Source organism: Microcaecilia unicolor, chromosome 5 (genome assembly GCF_901765095.1).
Source record: "Microcaecilia unicolor chromosome 5, aMicUni1.1, whole genome shotgun sequence".
NCBI lineage: Eukaryota > Metazoa > Chordata > Amphibia > Gymnophiona > Siphonopidae > Microcaecilia > Microcaecilia unicolor.
In genome coordinates, this window is record NC_044035.1 from 235,810,196 (window position 1) to 235,837,902 (window position 27,707).

At 45.5% G+C, this 27,707-nt stretch overlaps 1 protein-coding gene across 1 annotated transcript in view; it reads right to left on the reverse strand.

Annotated features, from left to right (window-relative positions):
• The window catches only part of LOC115470603 (T-lymphocyte activation antigen CD80-like), a 102,334-nt gene that overhangs the window by 56,932 nt on the left and 17,695 nt on the right, over positions 1 to 27,707 (reverse strand). The window contains exons 3-4 of the mRNA XM_030203899.1: positions 21,795 to 22,127; positions 11,798 to 12,088 (exon numbers count right to left, since the gene is read on the reverse strand). Of these exons, the coding sequence (XP_030059759.1) occupies positions 11,798 to 12,088; positions 21,795 to 22,127 (624 nt within the window). The remainder of the gene's footprint in view (positions 1 to 11,797; positions 12,089 to 21,794; positions 22,128 to 27,707) is intronic.

Consider the following 27,707-nt stretch of genomic DNA (forward strand, 5'->3'; position numbering starts at 1 on the left):
GATACTTTTCTTGAAAATGTGGTTTTAAATTGTTGGTCTGTTTTCACTGTCATGGCCAGCTGGTTATCTTCTGATCTTTTGCTGTGTTACTGTAGCTGGCAACATTCTCATTAATAAAGATGGTTTTGACATAAAATTCTAATTCCATATCATCAAGCAGATCAATCCATAGACTGGTGGGTTGTGTCCATCTACCAGCAGGTGGAGATAGAGAGCAATCTTTTGCCTCTCTATATGTGGTCATGTGCTACCAGGAAATCCCCAGTATGTTCTCTATCTCAGCAGGTGTGTGGTCACAAAGCAGCAGCTCTGGCTAGGCCTCCAAGTCTATTTGTTTAGGTTTTGTTGAGGACCTGGGGTTGAGGGCTCTTCATGAGCGAGTGAAACCTGGTGGTTCCAGGTCCCTCCTTTTCTCTCCACCCCCCCCCCCCCCCCCCCCGCTGGCTCCGTTAAAAAAAAAAGCGATTTTGAAGCAAACAGCTTTCTTTGCAATTGCTCACTGGGGCAGCAATTTGTTGCAGCTCGGAGCAAGAAGCAGGTAATTTTTACCTTTTCCTAGTGGGCAGGGGGGTCCCCGAATGTTCTCCACATGGCTATGGCGTCGGATGGCAAGGGCACGAAAAAGCGCTCCCTGGACCGCGTTCGCACGTCTAGCGGGGAAGCTTGGGGATTGGAGGCAGAGAAGCCCTTTTTGGGCGCCTTTCTGGAGTTTGGCGAGTTAGCCGGTTTTTCCTCCGCTGGGCGTCGGCAGTTTTCCCGCCTTAGGCGCCCATCCCCCGATGTCCGCTCTTCTGGTTTTGGCCGGCCACGCTGCTCGGACGGCTTCTTCTTTGGCCGCCCTTGAGGTGGGAGACAGTAAAAAGATGGCCGCCCTTGACTTGGGCGGCGGTAAGAAGTTGGGGAAATTCAAGCGCCATTCTTCCCGCGTAGCTCCTTCGCGGAGTGATGCGACAGATGCCATTTTGGATGCGCAGCGCGCCTCTCCTCCACTCTTTGGAGCGGAGGTTGAGAGTTCCTCTAGGGCCGTGGCCTAGGCTGCAGAGGTGCACAAACAGGGGCGTTTTCTCTCCTGAGTTTATTTTGCTGCTGCATCAGGTCTTTCTTCTGCAAAACACTGCTCCAGCTCCCCTGTCAGACATGGGTGAAGAGTCCTCCCTGATCAAACGCCCTCAGGTGGATCACCAGGCCTTAGGGGACTCTGTCTCCTCTGATGTAGATGAGGGCAGCGTTTCTGGGTTCTCCCAAAGGTCCTTCGGGGATTCTTTGGAGGAGGCTGATCCTCGCCCTGATGGGGCAGATGACCCCTCTGCAGCACGGCTTTTTCACTCAGAGGATTTGTCCAACCTGTTAGTTCAGGCCATGAGCATTTTAAACATTTCCTCTCCGGAGGAAGGCTCTCTCTCAGCCTCGGCATGTTCCGCTATTATGCTGGGAACAAAGCGCCTGCCCAGAACCTTCCACATTCATGAAGCCATGCAGACTTTAATTTCGGCTTAATGGGATTCTCCTGAAGCGAGCCTTAAAGTAGCCAGGGCCATGTCCCGTCTGTATCCTCTGCCTGAGGGTGAACGGGAGGCCTTTCACTGGCCCACAGTAGACTCTCTAATCACTGCGGTGACGAAGAAGACGGTTCTGCCGGTGGAAGGTGGCTCTGCCCTGAAGGATGCTCAGGACAGGAAATTGGAGGTGGCCTTAAAGTTGGCCTTTGAGACGGCCACACTGAGTTTGCAGGCCTCGGTTTGCGGCTCTTATGTGGCCAGGGCATGCCTGACCGTTTTGCAGCGAGCCTCCCCCTCGGATCCTTTCTTAAGGGCAGATTGGCCGGTCCTGGAGTCGGGCTTGGCCTACTTGGCAGACTTGAGATCCTCGGCTAAAGGTATGGCTCAGACAGTCTCTGCCTGTCGGTGGCTATAGCTTAAGCATTGGTCTGCTGACCATGCCTCAAAATCTCACCTAGCCAAGTTGCATTTTAAGGGCAAGCTGCTCTTTGGGGACGAGCTGGACAAGATCGTGACGGATCTCGGCAGTTCTAAAGGCAAGAGGTTGCCGGAGGTCAGGGCACGGGCTGGCAGTGCTCGCCCTGGTTCCTTTAAGGGACGGTTTCAGGAAGCCCGTCGGTATCGCCCGGGCAAGTCGGGCTCCTCTTCCTCCTCCTCCTTCAAGCGGAAATTCTCCCCCAAGCAGCATTCCTTTGGCAGAGACCGCTGTCCCAGAGGTTCGTCCTCCGGCCCTCCCCCAGGGTCTCGTACCCAATGACGGGGCCCTGGTCCATGGCCCAGAGCAGATAGGAGGAAGGTTGTCCTCATTTCTGGGCGAGTGGACCAGGGTAACTTCAGACGCTTGGGTTCTGGAAGTCATCAGAGACGGCTACAAGTTGGAGTTCTGCCGGCCCCTGAGAGACAGGTTCATGAACTCTCCCTACAAGTCTCCCCTCAAAGCGGCGGCAGTTCAGCAGACTCTGGACAACTTGATCCGCCAGTAGATCAACTTGGCACGGGACGCTACTCCATTTACTTTGTGGTGCCAAAGAAAGGAGGTTCTTCTCAGCCTATTCTCGACCTCAAGGGAGTCATTTGGGCTTGAGAATACGGCATTTCAGAATGGAGACTCTCCACTCCGTGATAGCTGCGGTACAAGCAGGAGAATTCCTGGCATCCTTGGACATCAAGGAAGCTTATTTGCACATTCCCATCTGGCCTCATCAGCACTTCCTGCGTTTTGCGGTGCTGGGCCGGCACTTCCAGTTCAGAGCCCTCCCGTTCAGGTTGGCTACGGCTCCGCGGACCTTCTCCAAAGCGATGGTGGTCATTGCGGCTTATCTCTGCAAGGAAGGAGTGCAAGTCCATCATTTGCAGAGTGTGGGAGATCAATGGACAGGGTCATTGCTCTTCTGAGCTCCCTGGGATGGATCATCAACTGGGAGAAGAGTCAGCTACGCCCGACTCAGTCCCTGGAGTATCTGGGTGTTCGGTTCGACACCCAAGTGGGCAGAGTGTTCCTGCCGGACAGCCGGAGCCTCAAGCTTAGGGCCCAGGTGGGCCGGTTTCTAGCCTCCACTACTCCTCAGGCATGGGATTATGTGCAACTGTTGGGCTCCATAACGGCCACGATGGAGGTAGTGCCCTGGGCCAGGGCCCATATGAGACCATTACAGCACTCTCTCCTGCGGCGTTGGTCTCCGGTTTTGGAGGATTATGCTATACGCCTTCCCTTGGATCCAGCGTTGCGCAAGGCACTGAATTGGTGGCTGATGCCAGACAAGCTGGCCGCCGGAATGTCTCTTACGACCCCGGACTAGATTGTCGTCACGACGGACGCCTGCTTGACAGGCTGGGGAGCCCACTGTCTGGGAAGGACAGTGCAAGGGATATGGTCACCTGTGGAGGCAAAGTGGTCCATCAACCTCTTGGAACTTCGAGCCATTCGGTTGGCGCTGCAAGCATTCCTCCAGGTTCTGGTACTGAGGCCAGTTCGGGTCTTGTCAGACAATGCCACGGCTGTGGCCTATGGCAACCGCCAGGGAGGTACCAGGAGTGCCCCCCTAGTCGGGGAGGCCATGAAGTTATGCCTGTGGGCTGAAGCGAACCTGGAACAGCTGTCGGCGGCTCACATTGCAGGAGTCCTGAATGTCAAGGCGGACTTTCTCAGTCGGCATACCTTGGGTCCTGGAGAGTGGCAGCTGTCAGCTTGGGCGTTCTTGGAGATCACGAAGCACTGGGGAATGCCGACCTTGGATCTGATGGCAACCTCAGTCAATTGCCAAGTACCGCGGTTCTTCAGCAGAGGTCGGGACCCTCGTTCTCTGGGGGTCGATGCTCTTCTCCAGCAGTGGCCGATACAAGAGCTTCTCTATGTGTTCCTGCCCTGGCCAATGATGGCCGGGTGGCATAGCATCCAGGCCGGGTGGTCCTGGTGGGTCCAGATTGGCCCAGGCGTCCTTGGTATGCGGAACTAATCTGGCTCTCCGTGGACGGTCTTCTGCGGCTTCCAGCGGAGCGGGGCCTCTTGCATCAGGGTCCTGTGGTGATGGAGGATCCCTCCCCCTTTGGTCTTACGGCCTGGCTCTTGAGTGGAAGCGGCTGAGGAAGAAGGGCTTCTCAGACAAGGTTATCGCCACTATGCTGAAAGCATGGAAGCGCTCTACTTCTACTACTTACGCCAGGGTTTGGCGTACCTTTGCATCGTGGTGCGAGGCAGGCTCCCTTTTGCCCTTCACTGCTCCAATTACTTCAGTGTTGGCATTCCTGCAGGAAGGTCTGAAAAAAGGCCTGTCGCTTAGTTCACTTAAAGTCCAGGTAGCGGCTCTAGCTTGCTTCAGGAGTCGACTGAAGGGTGCTTCCCTGGCTTTGCAGCCAGTTGTGGTGTGCTTTCTTAAAGGGGTTAATCACCTGCACCCTCCTCTGGACTCGATAGTGCCTACGTGGAATCTCAATCTGGTGCTACGGGCCTTGCAGAAGCCGCCCTTTGAGCCCTTGTTGAGGGTGTCGCTGAAGGACCTGACATTGAAAGCGGTCTTTTTGGTGGCTATCACTTCAGCCAGAAGAGTTTCCGAGCTCCAGGTGTTCTCGGGTAGAGAGCCATTCCTGCGGTTCACTGAGGCAGGAGTGTCAATTCGCCCAGTGCCTTCCTTCTTGCCCAAGATTATTTCTCGCTTCCATGTGAATCAGCAGCTTTGTCTACCCTCCTTTCATAGGGAGGATTACCCAAAGGAGTACCCTGCTCTCAAATATCTGGATGTTAGACGAGTCATCATCAGATACTTGGAAGTGACCGATGATTTCCGGATATCGGATCATCTGTTTGTCCTGTTCGCAGGCCCTCGTAGGGGTCTGCAAGCATCTAAGCCTACTGTGGCATGTTGGGTCAAGGAGACGATTGCGGAGGCTTATGTGGCTGTAGGGAAGGTGCCGCCTATCCAGCTGAAGGCTCACTCTACTAGAGCACAGGCGGCCTCGATGGCAGAGTCCAGATCCGTCTCCTTGGAAGAGATCTGTAGAGCGGCAACTTGGGCGTCGGCTCATACCTTCTCACGACATTACCGCTTGGATGTGGCAGCCCGGGCCAAGGCCCAGTTTGGGGCTTCGGTGTTGCGTTCTGGGATTTCCATGTTCCGCCCCCTGGGTGAGTACTGCTTCGGTACATCCTACCAGTCTATGGATTGATCTGCTTGATGATATGGAAGGTAAAATTATGTATCATACCTGATCATTTTCTTTCCATTAATCATAGCAGATCAATCCATAGCCCCTCCCAGGTATCTGTACTGTTTGTGTTCTGGTTATAATTCAGGTTCAAGTTTAGTCTTCAGTTCCTGTTCAGGAGGACTTCGTGTTCAAGTTCTTCCAATTGGATTTTCCTTGAGTTGAGACGAGTTTGTGTTACAATGAGCTGCTGCTTCCTCTCCCTCCATTTCGACGGTGGCTGGATTGATAACTAAATTATGCCGGCGCTCCCTCCCGCTTCGTGCGATAGTAGGGTAGCTTTGTATCCCTCCCACTTCAGCGGTGTTAGGGTAAGCCAGCTCCTCCCGCGATTGTGGTAGCAGGATAAGCCAGTGCCCCCCGCGTCGGTGGGTGTGATTCCCCCCCCCCCCCCCGCTTTGGCGGTGGTGGGCTGGAATGATTCCCCCCCCCCCCCCCACTTTGGCGGTGGTGGGCTGGAAAGAATGTCCCTTTGTGGGTGTAATTCTCTATGTGCTGAGTCCTGCGGATGGAGCATTGATATCGACTATACTGAGGATTTCCTGGTAGCACATGGCCACATATAGAGAAGCAAAAGATTGCTCTCTATCTCCACCTGCTGGTAGATGGACACAACCCACCAGTCTATGGATTGATCTGCTATGATTAATGGAAAGAAAATTATCAGGTATGATACATAATTTTACCATGGTTTACAAGTAATTCAATAATAAAACAACCTAAAAAGGGAAGGGTCAATTAAAAACATAAAGACAATAAAAAAGGTAAGACATTGATACAAGTGGATAATAGGAAGAGGGAAAATTACAAAATATAATAGATGGAAGTCATGGGAAGGTAAACAGGAGGAAGATAAAATAGATCTCATCCTTTGGGCAGTTGTGCGCCAACTGGAAAAAACTAAAGATTTGAGAGCAGAAGAGCCAAGCCAATCAGAAAAACCAAATTATCAGTAAGGTAGAAAAGAGTAGTCAAATCCTTGCTTAAAGCCTTTTACTTTTCCTCTGTTTTTCAATCTGCTTTGCAGGATTAAGGGGTCCTTTTACTATGGTGCACCGAAAAATGGGCTGTGCTAGTGTAGGCATGTGTTATGGGTGCACGCAGATCCATTTTTCAGCGCGCCTATAAAAAAGGCCTTTATAAAATTTTTGACGAAAATGGACATGTGGCAAAATAAAAATTGGCGCGCATCCATTTTGGGTCTGAGACTTTACCACCAGCCATTGACTTAGTGGTAAGGACTCATGCGTTAACTGGGCGGTAATTATCTACGCTCGTAGAATGACGATTACCACCCGGTTTCTACTGCTTTCCAGAAAATAAAAAATTATTTTCCGGCGTGCATAGCGGACGCATGTCAAAAATCTAATTACTTTAAGGGTAGCACAGTAGCTGGACAGTAACTCCAAATTAACACACATTGGGTGCGTATAGGCACCTACGTGGCTTAGAAAAAAGGCCCTTAAATTTGCTAAGGTCTCTAGACATTAAGTGTAGAAGTAACGAGTTCCATAGAGATGGTGCTGTGACACAACATGAATTTTAAATACTATCAAGATGAGCATGGTGAAGGGATAGGATGGATAACACATTTTTTCTGGGAACAGCGAAGAGTTCTGGAGGTGGTATAAAGTATGAGATGATTTGCTAAAATGCTGGAGAACTAGAGGACTAAATCTGGTGAGTTAGAACAGTATTCTGTAAGTAACAAGGAGTCAGAGTTCTTGTATAAAGAGGAGATATCAAGTCAAATTTCCTACAGCCACAAAGAAGTTTAAAGCAGTGTCTTGACTTGTACTAGTTGTAGACTGTGTAGCTGTGTTTGGAAGTCCAATGAGAAGAGAGCTGCAGTAATCAAGCTAGTAATTACCAAAGCTAAAAGTAAAGTTTAAAAGAGACAGAAAATCCAACATTGACAGAAGAGAATCTGTCTAAGTGTGAAAAAGCAACAGGAGCCCACCTGAGAGGTATGGTGATGAAATGTGAGATCCTTGTTCAGGGTTACACCCAGAACCCCAATGATCTCCTTGATAGTACAGTAATTCCTTTGATGATTAAAGTGGATAGTATATTATCAACAGCATGACAAGGGAAGATCATGGCTTCAGGCTTCATGGTGTTCCATACCTTAAAAATCTGACCTCTTTTCAGCCATTAAGTACTGAACTTGGACAAGCCTGACCTATGGTACTAAACAAAATACACAGACAGAGCTGTATATACCTACAGCAGGCATATCCCAGTTGCTAGAATGAAAAAATAAAAGCTTTTCTCTACCTTTGTTGTCTGGCCATTTTTAATTGGGGAACTCCCAGTCTGTCTTTTCAACTTTCCTTGTGCTGATCTTTTTTTCTAGGGTCCGTTTCACATTTTGTCTGTCTTTTCTTGTCTTCTTCCCTTCATCTCTTACATCTGTATCCAGTGGTGTGCTGGTAAATTTTTAACAACAGGCTCTCTCCCCGGTCCACCTCGGCGCCCCCCATCCACCACTGTGCCCCCCCATCCACCTCTGCGCCCCCTCAAAATTGCAGAGCTGGCTATAGCCGGGGGGGGGGGGGGGGCAATGCATTACTCTCTCCAGGAAAAAAAAAATTAAATGATCCCAGGTTCCAATCTAATTCATGTTTAATATGGGATAAAATGCCATAAATAAGTAAATAAATATAAACTTTTAATGTTCAGCACCTGATTCTCAAAGTGGACATATTCCAAACACTATAATGAAAATAAAATTATTTTTTTCTACCTTTGTTGTCTGGTGACTTTGTTTCTCTGATCATGCTGGCCCAGTATCTGATTCTGCTGCTCTCTATCTGTTCCCTTGACTCCGTTTCCAGGGCTTCCTTTCCATTTATTTCTTTTCTTTCCTCTTTTCTTCTTCATTTCTGGTCCTCCGCAGATTTGACTGTACAGTGGATCCAGCTTCTGCCTATTTTCTCCATCCATGTGCAGTTTCTCTCCTCACTTCCTTTTCCCTCATCTAATCTCCTTCCTCTATCTTCCCTCCATGTCTAGCATTTCTTCTGTCTCCCTTCCCTCCCCTCCATCCATGTCCAGAATTTCTCTTGCCCTCCCCTCCATCCATGTCCTGAAACTCTCTTCTCTCCCCTGCCTCCCTCTGCCCATCCATGTCCAGCAATTCTCTCCCCTGCCTCCCTCTGCCCATCCATGCCCAGCAGTTCTCTCCCCTGCCCCCCCTCTGCCCATCCATGTCCAGCAATTCTCTCCCCCAGGGCCGTGCCTAGGGTCTCTGGTGCCCCCCTGCAAACTATCAGTTAGCGCCCCCCCTCCATCTAGCAGAGCAGGAACAGAAGGGAGCAGGCAAGTAAGCCGGACCTCAGGAAAAAATAGCACTGTATGTATCCCTCATTGATAAGTCTCTGACTCTAAAGTTTAGCAATTTCATTAAAGCAAAATGTATTTTCATAACACTTCAAAGATTTCCAACTCAAAATAGGAATGCTAATTCAAAATGTGAGCAAAGTCCTCTTAGTTTCCAAAGATTCTTTTTCTAATCTCCTTTGCACCAAAGGATATAATTCAGATCCAACATTTATCTCTGATCAACTATCTCAGATCAAATATTTATTTCAGATCAAATATTAAGGTTTCCTTGCTTACAGTCACTTAAATCTACCTAGCCTTTATATAGCTTATAGGATTTGAACACTCAAACTGAAATTCACCCTTTTCTATTCTTCATAAACTTCAAGTAATCCTGAAATATTCAGATCCTTTTCTCACTAGAGAAACTTCAATCTCCACCAACCTCTTTTCATTCATATTTTCTCATTTACCACATAATCAGGCACTCTTTTATAATTTCAGTCAACACACACAGGAACTCACAGCTGCATGTCTCTCTTGGCCAAACCGACGGTCAGTTGCTGTGTCTCACTCTGTTCCCTTCCCGGCAGATTTCTAACAGAAGCTGACCATCCAATCAGAGAGCTCTATTTGAATGCAGATTAACATACAGACACTCATGGGAATTTTTAGTGAAAAACACTAGATAAACCCTTCGTTTTTGGATCAAACTCCACACTTTTGATCAGAGCCATGACCTAACATTAAGGCTCTAAACATTCCATCATTTTTTATCCATAAATATGCAAATGAGAACCTCCCAAAAATGGACTAATTTGCATATGATTTAAACAAATCTGAGCATATGACAACCAAGTACAGACTCCCAGCACCTGAATTCTGCAATTAGATTTAATGCAAATACTTTTAAAATTTATTTTTAGCACTTTTAAAATTTCAGGTTCTCTTTAATTTGAATGCTGTTCAAGCTCTGAAGCTCACCCTGAGTGAGGAGTTATCACCAAACCAAAGCATATATAGCAATCTGGTTGCATTCTCTCAAATAACTTGAAGAGCCTGCCTGCTTCAGTGAATACTGCTGCGTTGCTTTCACTTCCGGTTTGCCATAAAAAGGAGGGCAGGGGAAATAGGAGAATCGCAACTTCAGGAAAAAGATTTTGCAAGTGAGCAGAAGGAAGGGACGGCAGGGCACGGCGCCCCTCGAAGGCAGGTGCCCCCCTGCCTTGCTTACCCCGCTTACTGCATCGGCACGGCCCTGCTCTCCCCTGCCTCCCTCTGCCCATCCATGCACAGCAATTCTTCTCCCTCCCCTGCCCTCCCGCTCCCATCCATGTCTAGCGATGTCCTTCGCCCCCACCCTCCCCTGCCGCTCCCATCGTCAGTTTCAATTACCTCCCTCGAAGCCCTGCATTATTTAAGGCCCTGCTGCCCGTCTCCAGCTGCCTTCCCTGCCTGCTTCTGAGGCGTTCGCGCCCTTAGTCCCGCCACGGAAAAAGGAAATGACATCAGAATGACGTCAGAAGGCGAGACTAAGGGCGCGAACGCCTCAGAAGCAGGCAGGGAAGGCAGCTGGAGACGGGCAGCAGGGCCTTAAATAATGCAGGGCTTCGAGGGAGGTAATTGAAAGTGACAGATGGGAGCGGCAGGGGAGGGTGGGGGTGAAGGACATCGCTAGACATGGATGGAAGCGGGAGGGGAGGTAAGCCATGCTTACCTCGTGCAATGGAGCCGGCTCACCCCGAACAACAACCGGCTCGCAAGAGCTGTCAAAATTTAACAAGCGGCTCTTGCGAGCCGGTTCCAGCACACCACTGTCTGTATCATGACATTGACCTTTCCCTTGTAACTCTTTTCACTATTTAACTTTTTTGCCACTCAGATTTCACCCCTCCTTCCCTCTAATACTCAGTCTTCCTGTTTCTACCCTTTTCCTATTTACCCAATCCATCTCTCCATTCTTATTTAGCCCTCCAATTCTACCATCTCTTTCTCCCCCTTAAATTTTACCTACTTTCTAGTACAAAGCTTCTCAACCCCTCTCCTGGAGGTACATCAAAGCTTGCTGTGGAGGCAAGAACTAATACCACAAACACTTCAAGTACATCTGAAGCAAATCTCCCATGACGAAGTCGCATGGACTACTGGATGACCAAAGGGTAAAAGGTGTGCTTAGGGAGGGTAAGGTTAATAGCAAGAAGAACTAAAGGATTTCTTTGCCTCAGTCTTTACTGAGGAGGAGGTTGGAGTCATGCCAACACCAGAAACCTTTGATGGTGATGATTCAGAACAGCAAAAGCACAATCACTGTACATCTAGAAAATGTAATAGAACAAACTGACAAGAGCAACAAATCACCAGGACCGAAAGGCAATCACCCCAGAAATTGCTAGTCTATTAAATTAGTAAGTAATATATAACTTATTATTCAAAATAGCCATGGCCAGGAACTACTGAAATTTTTGCCAGCACACACCTAGGATACAAATTAAGATATATCCATATTGTTGATTATAGACTTTGGAATAACTCTGCACTTGCTTTTTGACTTTTTTGTTTTTTTTTTGCGAGCTGTATGGTCTGAGATTTTCACTTTGAACACTATTTATACATAAAAAAAACTTATACAATGTTTAAAAAATATGGGATGTGATGTTTGACACCTTCAGTGCTGTTTACATCTCAGTTTTATGAGCACTAAAATTAAGAGGCCTTTTTACAAAGCTGTGCTAAAAAGTGGCCTGTGTGGGTTTTCTGCATGCTGAGCCACTTTTAGTGCGGATGTAAAATAGCCACAATTTGTTGTTTTTTTTTCTATTAATGGCCACATGCTATTTCTTAATTAGTGCATGGCCATTAGCTTGTGAGCCCTTTCCACCACCTATTTACTAGGTGGTAAGGGCTCTTGCGTTAACCGTGCATCAAGAGACAATTTACCCGTGCCACTCGATTAGCACAGGGCATGCCTACTCTCCATCTGCAAACATGTCACTGCGCTAAAAAATATATTTTTTAGCACAGGATTGGTGCATGCCAATCCCAGAATTACTGTGTCCCGCAGTAGTGTTTTTGTTGCATGCAGTAAGCATACGTTAATGCTTACCGCTGCTTTGTAAAAAGGACCCCTAATGTTTATCACTTATTTGGAGTTTCTTTCAAAATTATTGTTCAGGGGTTTTTTTGCTACATGATCTTAGCATGCACACAAACATAGGCTCCCTAGGTTCATCTGAACAATTTCCTTGGGGATTTTCCAAAAGAGAATACATTACCAATCCAGATGGTGGAGTTCCTCTCTGGGAGATAGGTACTTTGTACTGAACAGGCAACACTGAATGGTGCAGTGATCTCCATCACCAGGTGGCTGCTCATGTTGTATGTCTGTGTCTCAGGGTCTTGAATGAAACTGGTTGAACTGAAGCTTGAGTTGAGAGTGGCATTCCCAGTTACATTATACCAGACTATGGTCGCCTTTGGGTAGCCTCCATAGGACAGGCAGGTGAGATTCACTGTGGTCCCTTTTGCTGAACTTTCTTTTAAAATGATAGGCTGGCTGAATGGAGCTGCAATTAGAAGTATCCAATTTAATGTTATTGAGGAGGCCCAGGGAAAAAGAATCTTTTAGTTCAGTTTAACTATGAGTGGATAAATCTGGTCTGTTACACCTGTTCCTTGTGACCCTTGAACCAACTGGTTACCCTACTTGTGAATATCTGCTATGTATTATGATTTGGATTTAAAATGACGTATAACATAACATAGTAAATGAATTTTTCATGGTCTCTTGTCAATAAACTCAAATTTCTCTGTTTGGAATAATTGGATGGCCTTTCATTTAAGGCCAGGGCGGTGTTTAGAAACAATTCCAACACGCCTTTTAATTTACTATTTCATCAGCATAACAAACAATGAATGAGAGGGCAACATAATGTTATTATTTCTCAATTGGAAAATTGAAACAAAGGAGAGCAAATTGACTTGCTCAAGGTCATATAGGAAGGAGGGAATTCAATAAATGTTGCCTAAAAGCTAGGCCCTGGGATGATCCACACTAAGCTAGTATTCTGTAAAGGGTGCTCTGTGCAGAACGACCTTAACAGAATATAAGCGACGGTAAGCCGACAATGGACTTACCATACACCAAACAGGAATTCTCTGAGGACAAGCAGGCTTACAATTCTCACAAGTGGGTAGACGCATCCCGCATCACCCAGGCCGGCAAAATGCCAAAGCAAAAAGAACGAGAGCTTTCTGGAGCGCGAGAAGCGCTCCAACACGCATGCACGATTGCCTTCCCGCCCGCAGTTCAGCTGTGCCTTTCACTTTTGTTTTCTCCGCATGAGAAGCAGCGGTTCTTTTCGCCTGCTCCTCACATGTCTGGGAGAGAGCTATTTCTGTGCCTTTCAGCGGTGTTCGCTGCCTGCTTTCTTTTTTCTACTTTTATTTTTTCAATTTGTTTAAAAAAAACAAAACAAGTCCCTTATGATCCCTAGATATTTGCCCACGTTTTTAAGTTTTTCTTTTTCAGCATGGGCCGGTTTTAGGTCTGCTTATTTAGGTGTCTTTTTTGTGCCTTCTTCCCTTTTTTAGGCACCATCGTGACTTTTAATTTTGCAGAAGCCATTTTTCCTTCCATGTCATTGAAGACTCCCAGTGGCTTCAAACGTTGGACCCGGTGCAACCAGACCAACTCGGGGAAAGACACCCATTCTTGGTGTATACAGTGCCTCGGGTCCGACCATAGCCCTGCCAATTGTGTCCTTTGTCTTCGCATGAAGAAAAGAACCCAAATTTCCCAAGAGGTTCAACGTGAGAAGATTTTTGGAGCCATGTCATAAGTACATAAGTACATAAGTAGTGCCATACTGGGAAAGACCAAAGGTCCATCTAGCCCAGCATCCTGTCACCGACAGTGGCCAATCCAGGTCAAGGGCACCTGGCACGCTCCCCAAACGTAAAAACATTCCAGACAAGTTATACCTAAAAATGCGGAATTTTTCCAAGTCCATTTAATAGCGGTCTATGGACTTGTCCTTTAGGAATCTATCTAACCCCTTTTTAAACTCCGTCAAGCTAACCGCCCGTACCACGTTCTCCGGCAATGAATTCCAGAGTCTAATTACACGTTGGGTGAAGAAAAATTTTCTCCGATTCGTTTTAAATTTACCACACTGTAGCTTCAACTCATGCCCTCTAGTCCTAGTATTTTTGGATAGCGTGAACAGTCGCTTCACATCCACCCGATCCATTCCACTCATTATTTTATACACTTCTATCATATCTCCCCTCAGCCGTCTCTTCTCCAAGCTGAAAAGCCCTAGCCTTCTCAGCCTCTCTTCATAGGAAAGTCGTCCCATCCCCACTATCATTTTCGTCGCCCTTCGCTGTACCTTTTCCAATTCTACTATATCTTTTTTGAGATACGGAGACCAGTACTGAACACAATACTCCAGGTGCGGTCGCACCATGGAGCGATACAACGGCATTATAACATCCGCACACCTGGACTCCATACCCTTCCTAATAACACCCAACATTCTATTCGCTTTCCTAGCCGCAGCAGCACACTGAGCAGAAGGTTTCAGCGTATCATCGACGACGACACCCAGATCCCTTTCTTGATCCGTAACTCCTAACGCGGAACCTTGCAAGACGTAGCTATAATTCGGGTTCCTCTTACCCACATGCATCACTTTGCACTTGTCAACATTGAACTTCATCTGCCACTTGCACGCCCATTCTCCCAGTCTCGCAAGGTCCTCCTGTAATCGTTCACATTCCTCCTGCGACTTGACGACCCTGAATAATTTTGTGTCATCGGCGAATTTAATTACCTCACTAGTTATTCCCATCTCTAGGTCATTTATAAATACATTAAAAAGCAACGGACCCAGCACAGACCCCTGCGGGACCCCACTAACTACCCTCCTCCACTGAGAATACTGGCCACGCAATCCTACTCTCTGCTTCCTATCTTTCAACCAGTTCTTAATCCATAATAATACCCTACCTCCGATTCCATGACTCTGCAATTTCTTCAGGAGTCTTTCGTGCGGCACTTTGTCAAACGCCTTCTGAAAATCCAGATATACAATATCAACCGGCTCCCCATTGTCCACATGTTTGCTTACCCCCTCAAAAAAATGCATTAGATTGGTGAGGCAATCTTCGACGTCAGCATCAGCATTGAGGTTGGAGGTGTCGGCGTCGAGTACTGCACCGGCATCGGGAGTCACAGCAGGAATGGCTGCTGCGAGACCCCGAGACACTGAGAGCAGCGAGGCATTGAGTGGGTCTCCACCTACTTTGAGGCCTCCTGCTAAGCAGGCCCCCCGGGACAGTCCATCATTAGACCCGACCCCGAGGCGACATGAGGATTCAAAGTCATCCTCGTCGGCACCAAGGAGAATGGGTCACGCGCATCGGGCGAAGGCCAAGAAGCACCGTCACTGATCTCTTTCGACAGTCGGTGCTGGGAGCTCCGGGGCGCCGAGGGATTCAGCACCCGAAAAGCGTCGACGCTGGGAGGACCATTCCCCCTCCATTCAGGAGGTGCTGATACATTCGTCTCCTAGCAGCCATGGTCCTGCTCTCACACCGGCCCCGGCAGCTGTCAGACTTGGTTAATGTGCTCCCTCCAGAGCAGGCCAAGTCGTCGCCAGTTGGTCAAGCAGGAGAAGGCATGTCGCAAGTTCTTGGCCAGGGGCACTTATGACATTTTTGACATGGCATCTAGAATCTCTGCCTAAGGTATAGCAATGCGCAGGCTCTCATGGCTGCATGTTTCTGACCTGGACCACTCTGTCCAGCAAAGGATGGCTGTTGCCCCTGCTGGGGAGATAATCTTTTCGAAGAGAAGGTCAAGAAGGTCGCTGAAGAAATCAAGCAGCATACTGATGCTATGTCTTCTTTCTCCTGCCAGGCGTCTTCTGCAACTACCTCCTCATCCAGGAGGATTTTTCAGTAGGTCGCAGAGAGCCCCCTATTCCTATTCTAGGCGTAGGTACACTCCTGCGGCTCGCCAGCCTGCTCAAGCTCAGCCCCACCAGGCTCGTTCTCATCAACAGTGTGCTCCCAAGGCCCCTGCTGCTCCCCAGCAAAAGCAAGAGATGAGCTTTTGACTGGCTCCAGCAGAGCATAGCCATGATCAAAGTGTCCGTCCCAGACAACTTGCTGGTTGGGGGGAGGTTAACATTTTTTCACTAAAGGTGGCCTCTAATAACCTCTGATCGATGGGTTCTTCAAGTAGTCTGGCTTGGATACACCCTCAGTTTGCTTTCCAAACCTCCAAATTGTCCACCAAGAGCCCATTCCTTCAGCTCTCAGCACAGGCAGGTACTTGCAGAGGAACTCTCTGCCCTTCTCAAGGCCCATGCTGTCGAACCCGTTCCAGTAGGGGAAGAAGGGCAGGGATTCTATTCTAGATACTCCTTGTGTAGAAAAAGACAAGGGAGATGCATCCCATCCTAGACCTAAGGGCTCTGAACAAATTCCTAGTTCGAGAAAAGTTCAGGATTGTTTCCCTGGACACCCTTCTTCCCATGATTCAGGAAAACGATTGGCTATGCTCTCTGGACTTGAAGGATGCATTTACACACACAACCCGATACTTCCAGCCCACAGAAAGTATCTTTGATTTTGTCTGGGAACACGTCACTTTCAGTGCCGCGTGTTGTCTTTTGGTCTCGCATCAGCCCCCAGAGTCTTTACAAAGTGCCTAGCGGTAGTTGCAGTGTCGCTACGCAGACTGGGAGTTCATGTGTTCTTATTTTGAAGATTGACTGGTGAAGGCACCTCGGAGGATGGTGCTCGGGTGTCCATGCGGATGGGTTCATTATAAAGAACCCCAAGTCCCATCGCCATCCGGTTCAACAACTGGACTTCATAGGAGCCCTGCTCAATACCAAGACTGTTCGGGCCTACCTTCCAGAAACCCATGCAGACAACCTTCTTTCCTGTGTTTCCAAGGTTCAGACATCGCAGCAGGTCACAGATCAGCAGATGTTGAGATTATTGAGCCACATGGCTTCCACATGGCACGTCTACACATGTGAATTGCTCAATGGACCCTGTCTTCTCAGTGGTATCAAGCCACTGGAAGTCTGTAAGATGTCATCCAAGTGTCCCTGGAGGTTGTGTGCTCTCTTCAGTGGTGGACAATTTGGTCCAATTTGACCTTGGGACTTCCATTCCAAATTCCTTGGGTACAAAAAGTGCTGATGATGGATGCATCTCTCCTGGGGTGGGGAGCCTATCAGGCTTATTTTTGAAAGAGAAGGGTGCCCATCTTTCGACACAAATCGGGAGATAGGCGTCCTTCTCCCAGTGTCGCCCAAATCGGCACAATCGAAAGCCAATTTTGGGCGTCCTCAACTGCTTTCCATCACAGGGTGAAGTTCACGGGGGCATGTCGGAAGCGTAGCGAAGGCGGGACTGGGGCATGCCTAACACATGGGCGTCCTCAACCGATAATGGAAAAAAGAAGGGTGTCCCTGATGAGCACTTGGGCGACTTTACTTGGTCCATTTTTTTTTTTTACAACCAAGCCTCAAAAAGGTGCCCGAACTGACCAGATGACCACCGGAGCAGGTCCCTGGAGCAGTTTTAGTGGGTGCAGTGCACTTCAGCCAGGCGGACCCAGGCCCATCCACCCCTACCTGCTACACTTGTGGTGGTAAATGTGAGCCCTTCAAAACCCACCAAAAACCCACTGTACCCACATGTAGGTACTCCCCTTCACCCCTTAGTGCTATGGTAGTGGTGTACAGTTGTGGGGAGTGGGTTTAGGGGGGGGGGGTTGGAGGGCTCAGCACACAAGGTAAGGGAGCTATGCACCTGCGAACAATTTGTGAAGTCCACTGCAGTGCACCCTAGGGTGTCCAGTTGGTGTCCTGGCATGTGAGGGGGACCAGTGCACTACAAATGCTGGCTCCTCCTATGACCAAATGGCTTGGATTTGGTCGTTTCTGAGATGGGCATCCTCGGTTTCCATTATGGCCGAAAATCAGGGACGACCGTCGCTAAGGACGACCGTATTATTGAAATGAAAGATGGACGCCCGTCTTGTTTTGATAATACTGGTTTTCCCGCCCCTTCGCCGGGACGTCCTGCGAGGACGTCCTCAGGATAACTTGGGTGCCCCTTTCGATTATGCCCCTCCAAATACACCATGAAGACTGAAACCATGATCTTCCCTTCTTATGCAGTTGGTAATATACTATCCACTTTAACCATCAAAGGAATTCCTGTACTATTCAAGGAGATCATCAGGGTTCTGGGTGTAACCCTGAACAAGGATCTCTTATTTTATCACCATACCTCTTGGGTGGTTTCCTGTTGCTTTTTCACACTTACATTCATTCTCTTCGGTTCTCTTCGGTCAATATTGGACTTTGTCTTTTTAAAAAAAAACCTTTACTTTTAGCTTTGGTAATTACTAGCTTGATTACTGCAGTTCTCTTCTCATTGGACTTCCAAACACAGCTACACAGGCTATAACTAGTACAAGACACTGCTTTAAACTTATTTATGGCTGTAGGATATTTGACTGTTATCTCCTTTTTATAAAAGAACTCTGGCTCCTTGTTACTTACGGAATACCATACAAAATTCTAGTACTAACTCGCCAGATTTAGTCCTCTAGTTCTCCAGCATTTTTAGCAACTCATCTCATACTTTACACCACCTCCAGAAATCTTCAGATCAATCTCCTGGAGCTCCAAGCAATCTGGAATGCTCTAAAGGCTTTCAGAGATTGTTTGAATTAGAATAATTTGATGAGAGTCAATCAGGTTGCAATGTATTACACCAACAAGCAGGGGAACACTGGATCTCGCCCTCTGTGTCAGGAAGCCATCCGGATGTGGCTTTGGACACGCCATCACGGCAAGTTTCTCCAAGCCACTTATTTGGCGGGCGTAAACAACGACCTGGCTGACAGGCTGAGCAGGATAATGCAGCCTCAGGAGTGGTCTCTAAATATGGGCATAGCCCGCAAGATTTTCCGAGCATGGGACACCCCCTCCGTGGATCTTTTTGCCACTCAGATCAATCACCAGGTCCCTCAGTTCTATTCCAGGCTAGCATCAGATGCTGCCTTCCTTCTTCATTGGAGGACAGGCCTTCTGTATGCGTATCCTCCCATACCCCTGGTGGGAAAAGCTTTGTTGAAACTCAAACAAGACAATGGAACCATGATTTTGATCACGCCTTACTGGCAAAAGACAGATTTGGTTCCCTCTTCTTCTGGAATTATCCTCCAAAGAACCGTGGAGATTGGAGTGTTTTCCGACCCTCAGAATGAAAGGTGGCTTCTACATCCCAACCTCCAGTCTCCGGCTCTCACGGCCTGGATGTTGAAAGCATAGAATTCGCTTCTTTGGGTCTTTCGGAGAGTGTCTCCCGGGTCTTGCTGGCTTCCAGGAAAGATTCCACTAAGAGGTGTTATTCTTTTAAATGAAGGAGGTTTGCTGTCTGGTGTGATAGCATGGCCATAGATCCTCTTGCTTGTCCTACAAGGACCCTGCTTGAATACCTTCTACATTTATCTGAGTCTGGACTCAAGACCAACTCCATAAGAGTTCACCTTCGTGCAATTAGTGCTTATCATCAACGGGTAGAAGGTAAGCCTATCTCTGGACAGTCTTTAGTTGTCACTTCATTAGAAGTTTGCTTTTATCGAAGCCTCCTGTCAAACCTCCACCAGTGTCATGGGATCTCAATGACTTTCTCACCTAGCTGATGAAAGCTCCTTTTGAGCCACTAAATTCCTGCCACCTGAAGTACTTGACCTGGAAGGTCCTTTTCTTGGTGGCTGTTACTTCAGCTCGTAGGGTCAGTGAGCTTCAGGCCTTAGTAGTGGATGCACCTTATACTAAGTTTCATCACAACAGAGTAGTCCTCCGCATGCACCCTACGTTCCTGCTGAAGGTGGTGTCGGAGTTCCATCTGAACCAGTCAATTGTCTTGCCAACATTCTTTCCCCGTCCTCATGCCCACCCTGGCAAAAGCAGCTTGCACACCTTGGACTGCAAAAGAGCATTGGCCTTTTACATGGAGCAGACGAAGCCTTACAGACAGTCCGCCCAGCTGTTTGATTCGTTTGATCCCAACAGGATGGGGGTCGCCATTGGGATAAGCACCATATCCAGTTGACTAGCAGATTGCATCTCCTTTCTTATGCCCAGGCTGGGCTGACTTTGGAGGGTCATGTCACGCTCATAATATTACAGCCATGGCTGCGTCGGTGGCCCACTTGAAGTCAGTCTCCATTGAACAGATTTAAAAGGCTGTGATGTGGTCTTCAGTCCACACATTCACCTCTCACTACTGCCTTGAGCAGGATACCCGACACGACAGTCAGTTTGAGCAGTGTTGCAGAATCTGTTTGGGGTCTAGAATCTAACTCCACCCTCCTAGGCCCATTTTGTTCTGTTCCAGGCTGCACCCTCATCTAGTTGTATATAGTTGCAGGTTAATCTGCGTTAAGTCCTTGCCCTTGCAAGGCCCAATTGACCAATGTCTGTTGTTTTGGGTGAACCTGGATGCTAGGGATTTCCCACATGTGAGAATTGTAAGCCTGCTTGTCCTCGGAGAAAGCGAAGATACTTACCTGTAAGCAGGCATTCTCCAAGGACAGCAGACTTCATATTCTCACAATCCTGCCCACCCCCCCTTGGAGTTGTCTTTTCTTCACATTTTTATTTTGTAGTCCGTCAATGCAACTTTTGATTTGACAACCTCGCAATCAAAACTATTGGACATTTTCCTCACTATTGCTCAACGGCAAATTCTGCAAAATTGGAAAAATGCACAGTTGCTGAATATTCACTTCTGGTGGAATACGGTCCTACAACATCAGAAGTTTGAGTTTGCTGAGAAACGTCGGATGATAGTATCTACGAAAAAAATTTGGTCTACTTTGGAAACCTACCTTCAAACTGTTCAGACCACACCTTCAACCAACACAAAGGACTTATTTGTCAAACACCTGGACGCTTTCCCTCCTTTTTTCTTTCCCTTTCTCTTTTTTCCTCCCTCAATTACGGTGTATATAGCTTCTAATGTTATTCCATCATTGTTTCCTTGTTATTGTATACTTGGAAATTAATAAAATATTTTGACAAAAATAAACCTGAAAGGCGCGGTCGCGTTGTGGGCGGGAAGGCACTCGCTCATGCACGTTGGAACGTTTGCTCGTGCTCCAGAAAGCTCTCATTCTTTTTGCTTTGGCATTTTGACAGGGGGTGACACAGGGTGTGTCTACCCACTTGTGAGAATATGAAGCCTACTGTCCTCGGAGAATACCTGCTACAGGTAAGTATCTTCACTCTACCGCTGGGATACCGCAGCAGCCCAGCCGTAGTTTCTACTCCCACCACGTGTAATTTCCAGTGCTACAAAAATATTTCTATTTTTGTAGCGCTGGTGTTACCAAAAGGTTAGTGCGGGAGCCCTTACCGCCACCTCAGTGGATGGCAATAAATGCTCCCCCCTGAAAAAGCCGTGCAGTATGTGTGGTTCACTTACTGCACGGTCATCTCTTTAAAAAAAGAAAAAAAGAAAAAAAAAGGCAGCCTTTTATCCACTGCAGTAAAGGGGGCCTCAGTGAGAATCAAAAATGTGTGCCGATGCTAGCACAGGCCTCCTTTTACCGCAGCTTAAATTAAAAGGACCCCTTAGTGCACATCTCACACCTAACTTTGGCCGCAAGCATTTACACCTGTCAAAAGCTGGTGTAAATGCTGGTACCCAGCTAAGGCAGTTAAATACCTTTATTCTATAACATCACACCTAAATTCTGGGAACACCCGACTTGCCCATGCTCCTCCTATGACCACGTCCCCTTTGCAGTTGTGCGTGGTATGAAACCTAGGTTCACATTTTACAGAATAGGGCGCAGACATATCAACATGCAACTCTTAATTAAGTGCTTATTAGCTAATTAGCTAATTAGTGTGCAGGTCTGCAATATGTGCCCGAATTTGTGTGCCCAACTTTGGGTGACCTGTACAGAATCCATCCGGAAATCACCGCTACAAGTGAAGCTTGAACTTGGCTCCCAGGATTTCTTTTGACTTGTACAGGTCTGTACTCTAACTAGTACTTCACATCTTCTTCCATTACATTACAGATTTTCTATCACCAAAAAATGCTAGAACAGGGATAAAATTGTATTATATTTATGTTAAGAGGAACATTCACAGATTTTTTTGAACTGTTTTTCATTTAATAAATCTAGCATCGCTAGTTTTTCTCATCAATTCTCACCTGTAACCGTCAGTGCCACAGACAGATGTAGCGGGGATTTATATTCATTGCCTTCTCGTTTTAGCAAGTAGCAATCATAGGTTCCCTCATCAGACACCTGAATTGCAAATAGGAGCAAGGAGCAGTTGCTGTGCAAGGTGGTACGGTTCACATAGGCCTTGTTCTGGTGCTTCAATTCTATCTTCCCTTCATTCAGTTCGAACAACACCGTTTTGTTCTTCTGCCAGTATACACGAAAGTTAACTAGGGATTCCACACACCCAATGTTATGACTGCAGGGCAGCTCCGCTGTGCTATTGATCACTGCCCAGATGGGTACAGGACTAGCCAGACCTAGAAGGAAAAGCAAAATACACAAAGCATTTCTAAAGACCAGGTGTTTGCTCTTAAACCAAGTGGAAACCATTAATATTTACTTACGGTATCCCTTCCAAAATCTTTTTTTTTCATAAGATTTTAATATATCACCAACACTGAAAAGTGTAAAAGTTAAAATATTTGACAAAATTACAGCAATTTCTAGGTAACAAATTATTATTTTCAGAATAATTTTATATATACATGTATTAACCCCTTAATTCTATATAGTGCGCCAAAAGTAAGGGTCAGTTAAGGGGGAAGTCATCGATGTGGGTCACTGTTAACCTGAATTGTGGTAAAATAACCTTACTTATGTCGGGTTATTTTAGCACAGGGTCCCATTTTATGCAAATCAGACCCTGTGCTAAAATAACCGATTTATGGTAAAATAAACCAATTTAACAAAAGCTCACATTAATAATGTCCCATCTAATCAAGGGACCCAGGTTCAAATCCCACTTTAACACTTTTATTTTGTAATTGTGAGTCCTCTGTGGACAGAAAAACAGGCCGATATTGAGCCTGCAGGAGGCAGGCCAGCTATGTCCTGCAGTCAGTGCCGAGCACACATATTCAGTGCCGGGCCATTTCCAGTGATGGGACTATCTGGGGGGAGGGGGGGGGGGGGTTGGCCACCTTAAACTTAACTGGCTAAGTTAATATTCAACGCTGGCTGGCTAAGTTTATAGTTGCCAAAGACAGGCATGCTATTTACGTGATCCAATATAGCCGCTTAACTTAGCCAGTGAAGCGCTGAATATTCATGCCTAGCCGGCTATAATCACATGATATAGCCAGTTAGCTGTAATGCATTGACCGTGAATATTTAGCAGGAGGTAGCTGGCTATTCTCCGCTGAACATTCACGGATAGCCGGTTAAGTGTTATTTAACCGGCCAGGAACCGTTCCTAGCCGGTTAAATAGTTTTGAATATCGGGGGAATACTGTATCTGAATGTACATCACTTCATTAGTCTTCAGGCTTGCAGATGGCTTATGTATTTAAGTATAGTCCAGCCGATAATAAGTGAAGTTTCCTATTGCTGCTATGTTAGACATGAAATGTTTGCTTCTTTCTGAGAGATTTGTGGCCATAAACCGTTTCCTTAGTAATTGACCAGACCAAAAATGACTGACTACTTCTGCATTATGCAGTAGGATGGTGTACAAACACCAAGGAAACATCAAGGGTCCTGAAAGCTTTTCCCAGGCTTTGAGGGATTTACAAGGACCTGGTGCCTTTCTTTCTTTGTCAATATGTACATGATTTAATCGTGTGTGCTAATAGTTCAGAAACATGTAAAGCAAGCTATGCGTCATATAGGAATTAAGTTGCAATGGTTAATCTAGAATGACATTTTTTGAAATGTATTTACATTTATGAAGGGAAGGAAATAACTTTTCTAAGAATCACGGCTATCTTAAAAGTGTCTTCCCCTAGCAACATATCTGCAAATTAACTGTATTTTTGTGAATAATAGATTTCATGCAGAGTACTGAATTTCTTTATGCCATGGTAAAGGAACCTGGAAAAGGCAGCTTTAACCAGAATACCCTGTCTGATTATGCTGTGTTTGTGCCTGCGAGTTGGAACAATTTAAAGCTGTGAATATTTATAGACAGTGGACAGGAGGATTTCTAACTTATGAGTTTATTTTGTGCACAGTTGTTCAAAGTAATTCACAATGCTTTAAAGTGTACGGATTGAAGCTATAAAGGAGCTGGAGGGGACATTCTTAGGGAAAATCTGTATTGAAGGAAATATATAAGTAGCAATTTTGGCTGAAAGAAAATTGTATTGATAATAAGAAATGTGTTTGTTAGTTGCCATTTTAAAAACATTATGATAACATAGCAGAGATAGGATAGATGTCAGAATGAAGAAGTGAATGATATAATACAGGAAGAAATGAACATTACTGAAAAGTATTTTCTTTCTGAAAGTAACTTCTTAAATGTATCAGGACCTTTCAGATTTAGTGCACCCTGCTGGGCTCCTTAAGTTAGGTAGGGTTCAAACAATTTCACAGCAAGTGGGACTGAATTTTTGATCTATTTCCTTCTGCCTCTATGTGTTGGAACCTACTGAAATGAAATATGAATGGTGTGTTTTTATTTTTGTTTGAATAGAACTATGTTTTGAATCCTACTGTGGGGATGAGCCCAAGTTCAGACCTCTTATAGGCATAAGCTGTTTTTTTCCTGGGATAATAATTTTTGTTGTTGTTTTTTTTAATTATTATTTTTTAACACTAGTGGCATTGTATAAAGGCTAGAGAGAAAATCATAAAAACCCTAAATCGTTCCTTGAGTGGGACTTACAGTTTGAGAACCTGACGCGGTTTTGATGCTGCTGCACTGTTAACCTGTTCATTGAGTTCATTCCTGTATTCTAGTTGAAGTTACTACATTATCATCTGCTACCTATGCATTCTTCCTGACTTTCCAGCTGACACCCGAGAGGTGACAGTATTTAAACTGATTCGATGAAAATTTTAAAAGAACTGGGCTGGCTACTACCAAAGCCCTTAGGGACAAAAGAGGCTGCTTTGGGAAATAAAGGAAAATGTTTATCATTATATGCAGCTTTTCTTTTAGAAAGGCTTTGACAAAAATTCCTATTTGACCATCATCATAAATATTTATAGAGAAATTTGTAAAACTATGCCTTAGTAATTTAATTTTATACATCCCTCAAATATGGAAAAGGATCTAGATTAACTGCTATGAATCCTAATTGGGAAAAACATCAATGTTGAATAGAATAGGAAAGAGGACATCAATAATAATACCCTAAGCATCCACCAGAAATGGCAGAACTTCAAAAAAAAAAAAAACTTGTAAAACACCCTGCTAATGCAGACACACTGAAGAAGAATTGTGGAAAATGTTTTATCCTTTGACTGTATATTTGGTATCATCCACAGGGCCCTGAACACACAAACAATGGTCCAGGTCTTTCATTCATGGAAAGAGAAGACAAGTTTGCAGATCAACTCCTGCACAGTTCCCAACACTTGGGGGCCATTCCTGTATATACAGATTGATCACTCCAAGCTGCCAAAAAGGGGGGGGGGGGGGTGGATTAAGTGCTTAAATATCTGCTTGTGATTTGTTTGCAACAAATGAAGAAACTGATATTTTTTTCATTTTCTCCCTTTGGTAACCTTTTCAGTTTGTACTTTGATTTTACTGTTTTGAATTAACGCTGTATGTTTGTAGAACCTTCTTTTAATATTTGAGGCCTTTCATTCACTGTTTTTTCATTATAGGCCAGACTACATGGAAGGTGCCACAACGCAACTGAAACAAACTTTATAGAAAACAAAAATGTGAAGGCGGCCCATAGTACTGAGGCCCATCATGAATCTGCATGATTTATAACATCAACTACCTTGAGGAACCGAATGATTATGGTGGGCTCATCTGCCATCAGGATCACCGGCCTACTATTGCAGCACAGTTTTGTGGGACTGAACCCAAGTTTGTTTTTATTTTTCTTGCATTTGAGGACTTATTCCTATTATTGTTTTTAGGAGTTTATTCTTATCTTTAATTATTTTGTGTATATCATTGGAATTACTAAGTTTGTGAGGATTAAGAAAAAGTGACAGGTCAGATGAAAGACATATGTGTTTTTTGAACATAGTTCTAAGAAAAATTGTGTTTTCTTCTTGTCCTGAATCTTATGTCTGTTCATTTCAAGAGACTCTCTCGCTGTTCTCCTTACTGCCCAGCTGAAATGACACCTCACACAAGTGCTGTGACAAAAATGAGGATACCACCTGCTGATAAGAGATGGGAACCATGGCTACTGCAACAGATACTGCCTTATAACTGAAACTCAACCACTTTCCTCCTTCAGAAGTGGAAGCCTCTGGATTAGGGAATGGAATACTGAACGTGAGAGCATAAGAGATTCCAGCATGGTTAACCCAGACTCTGACATTTCCATTTGTGAGCACACCTGAAGAAATCCAGAATAACCCAGTCTGCACTGGTTGAAGCCTTTTTAGGAGAACATGTGGTCAGCAGTTTTTTTCTAGAAGTGAAGATTGGTTAATCTTTCTTAAAGATGCAAGTAAGCTCTGGACAGGATGAAAGTATATTTATACATATAGAAAAGAGTAGTTCTGTGATCAAGATAGGACTGATATTGAACTGGCCAGCCCCTTGAAAGATTAATGTTTTATTTGGTCCTAGTCCGTACAATCATGAGCATCATTGCTATAATTATGTTGTCAAAATGCTTACTACAATGTATTTCCATTCCTTGCTTGCATTGAATTCCTTTAGCTTAAATAGTTTTAATATCTGTTTAAAAGTACCCAATAGGTGCAGCTTAGTTGTTGATGCTCTATGTGGCAGATGACTTGAGACTTATTACCCAAGCCTAGAACTAATAGAATTAAATTTGACTGCTTGGCATGAATATGTGATCACATACATGATCAAAGGGGGGAAACATGATATTAAGGTTATATTTGAAAATAATGGTCCCTCTATTCATAGAGGGAAATATTGGACGTTAAATGTTAGTATAGTAAATAAGATGGAAAATAACTATATGCTGTCTTTACCAGATGCAGGAAACTGGTATTAGACATAAACATGTTTGAAAGAGAACAGGGAAGTGAATGCGATGTATGCAGATGTCTGAGCATACAGATGATGTATGGAATAATGTATGATAGTTCCACATTCCTATAAAATGATAGATTTTTACTGGAACCACTAGCAGTTTTGGAAAATACCCCAAATCCCCTGACCTTGTAGATGTAAGTAGAATATAATCTAGCCAATGATTTTTCAAAGTTAATTTATGACTTAATGCATTCTCAATAAAAGAGCAGAGGACCTGAGGGATTTTGAGACAGTTCTGGATGAGCTCACTGTCATTAAGTGGGACCCACGCTCTCTCCCAAAGGCCTTTGATGTATATATATTTTTTTATTGATGATGTGTGTGTGTGTGTGTGTATGGATTGATTTCTTTCCTTTGGCCTCCTAGAGATTGGAGTAAAGAGCTGGGTATTTACCCTGTCTGATGGGGTCTTAGGCAATCAGCTTCATTGCATACCCCCTAGTCCTTGTATTTTTGGAAACGGTATACAAGCGATCCACGTCTACCAGTTCCACTGCACTCAATATTTTATAGACCTCTATCATATCTTCCCTTAGCCATCTCTTCTCCAAGCTGAAGAGCCCTAGCCTTTAGCTTTTCCTCACAGGGAAGTTGTCCCACCCCCTTTATCTTTTTTTGTTGCCATTCTCTGGTTCCTTTTCTAATTCCACTATATCTTTTCTGAGATGCAGTGACCAGAACTGCACACAGTATTCAAGGTGCAGTCGCACCATGGAGCAATACAAAGGCATTATAACATTCTCATTTTTGTGTTGCAGTCCCTTCCTAATAATTCACAACATTCTATTTGCTTTCTTAGCCACCCGCTGCACACTAAGCAGAGTCTTTCAAAAGTATCAACGATGACATCTAGATCTTTATCCTAGGTGGCGATTCCTAATGTGAAATCTTGCACCACGAAGCTGTAGTT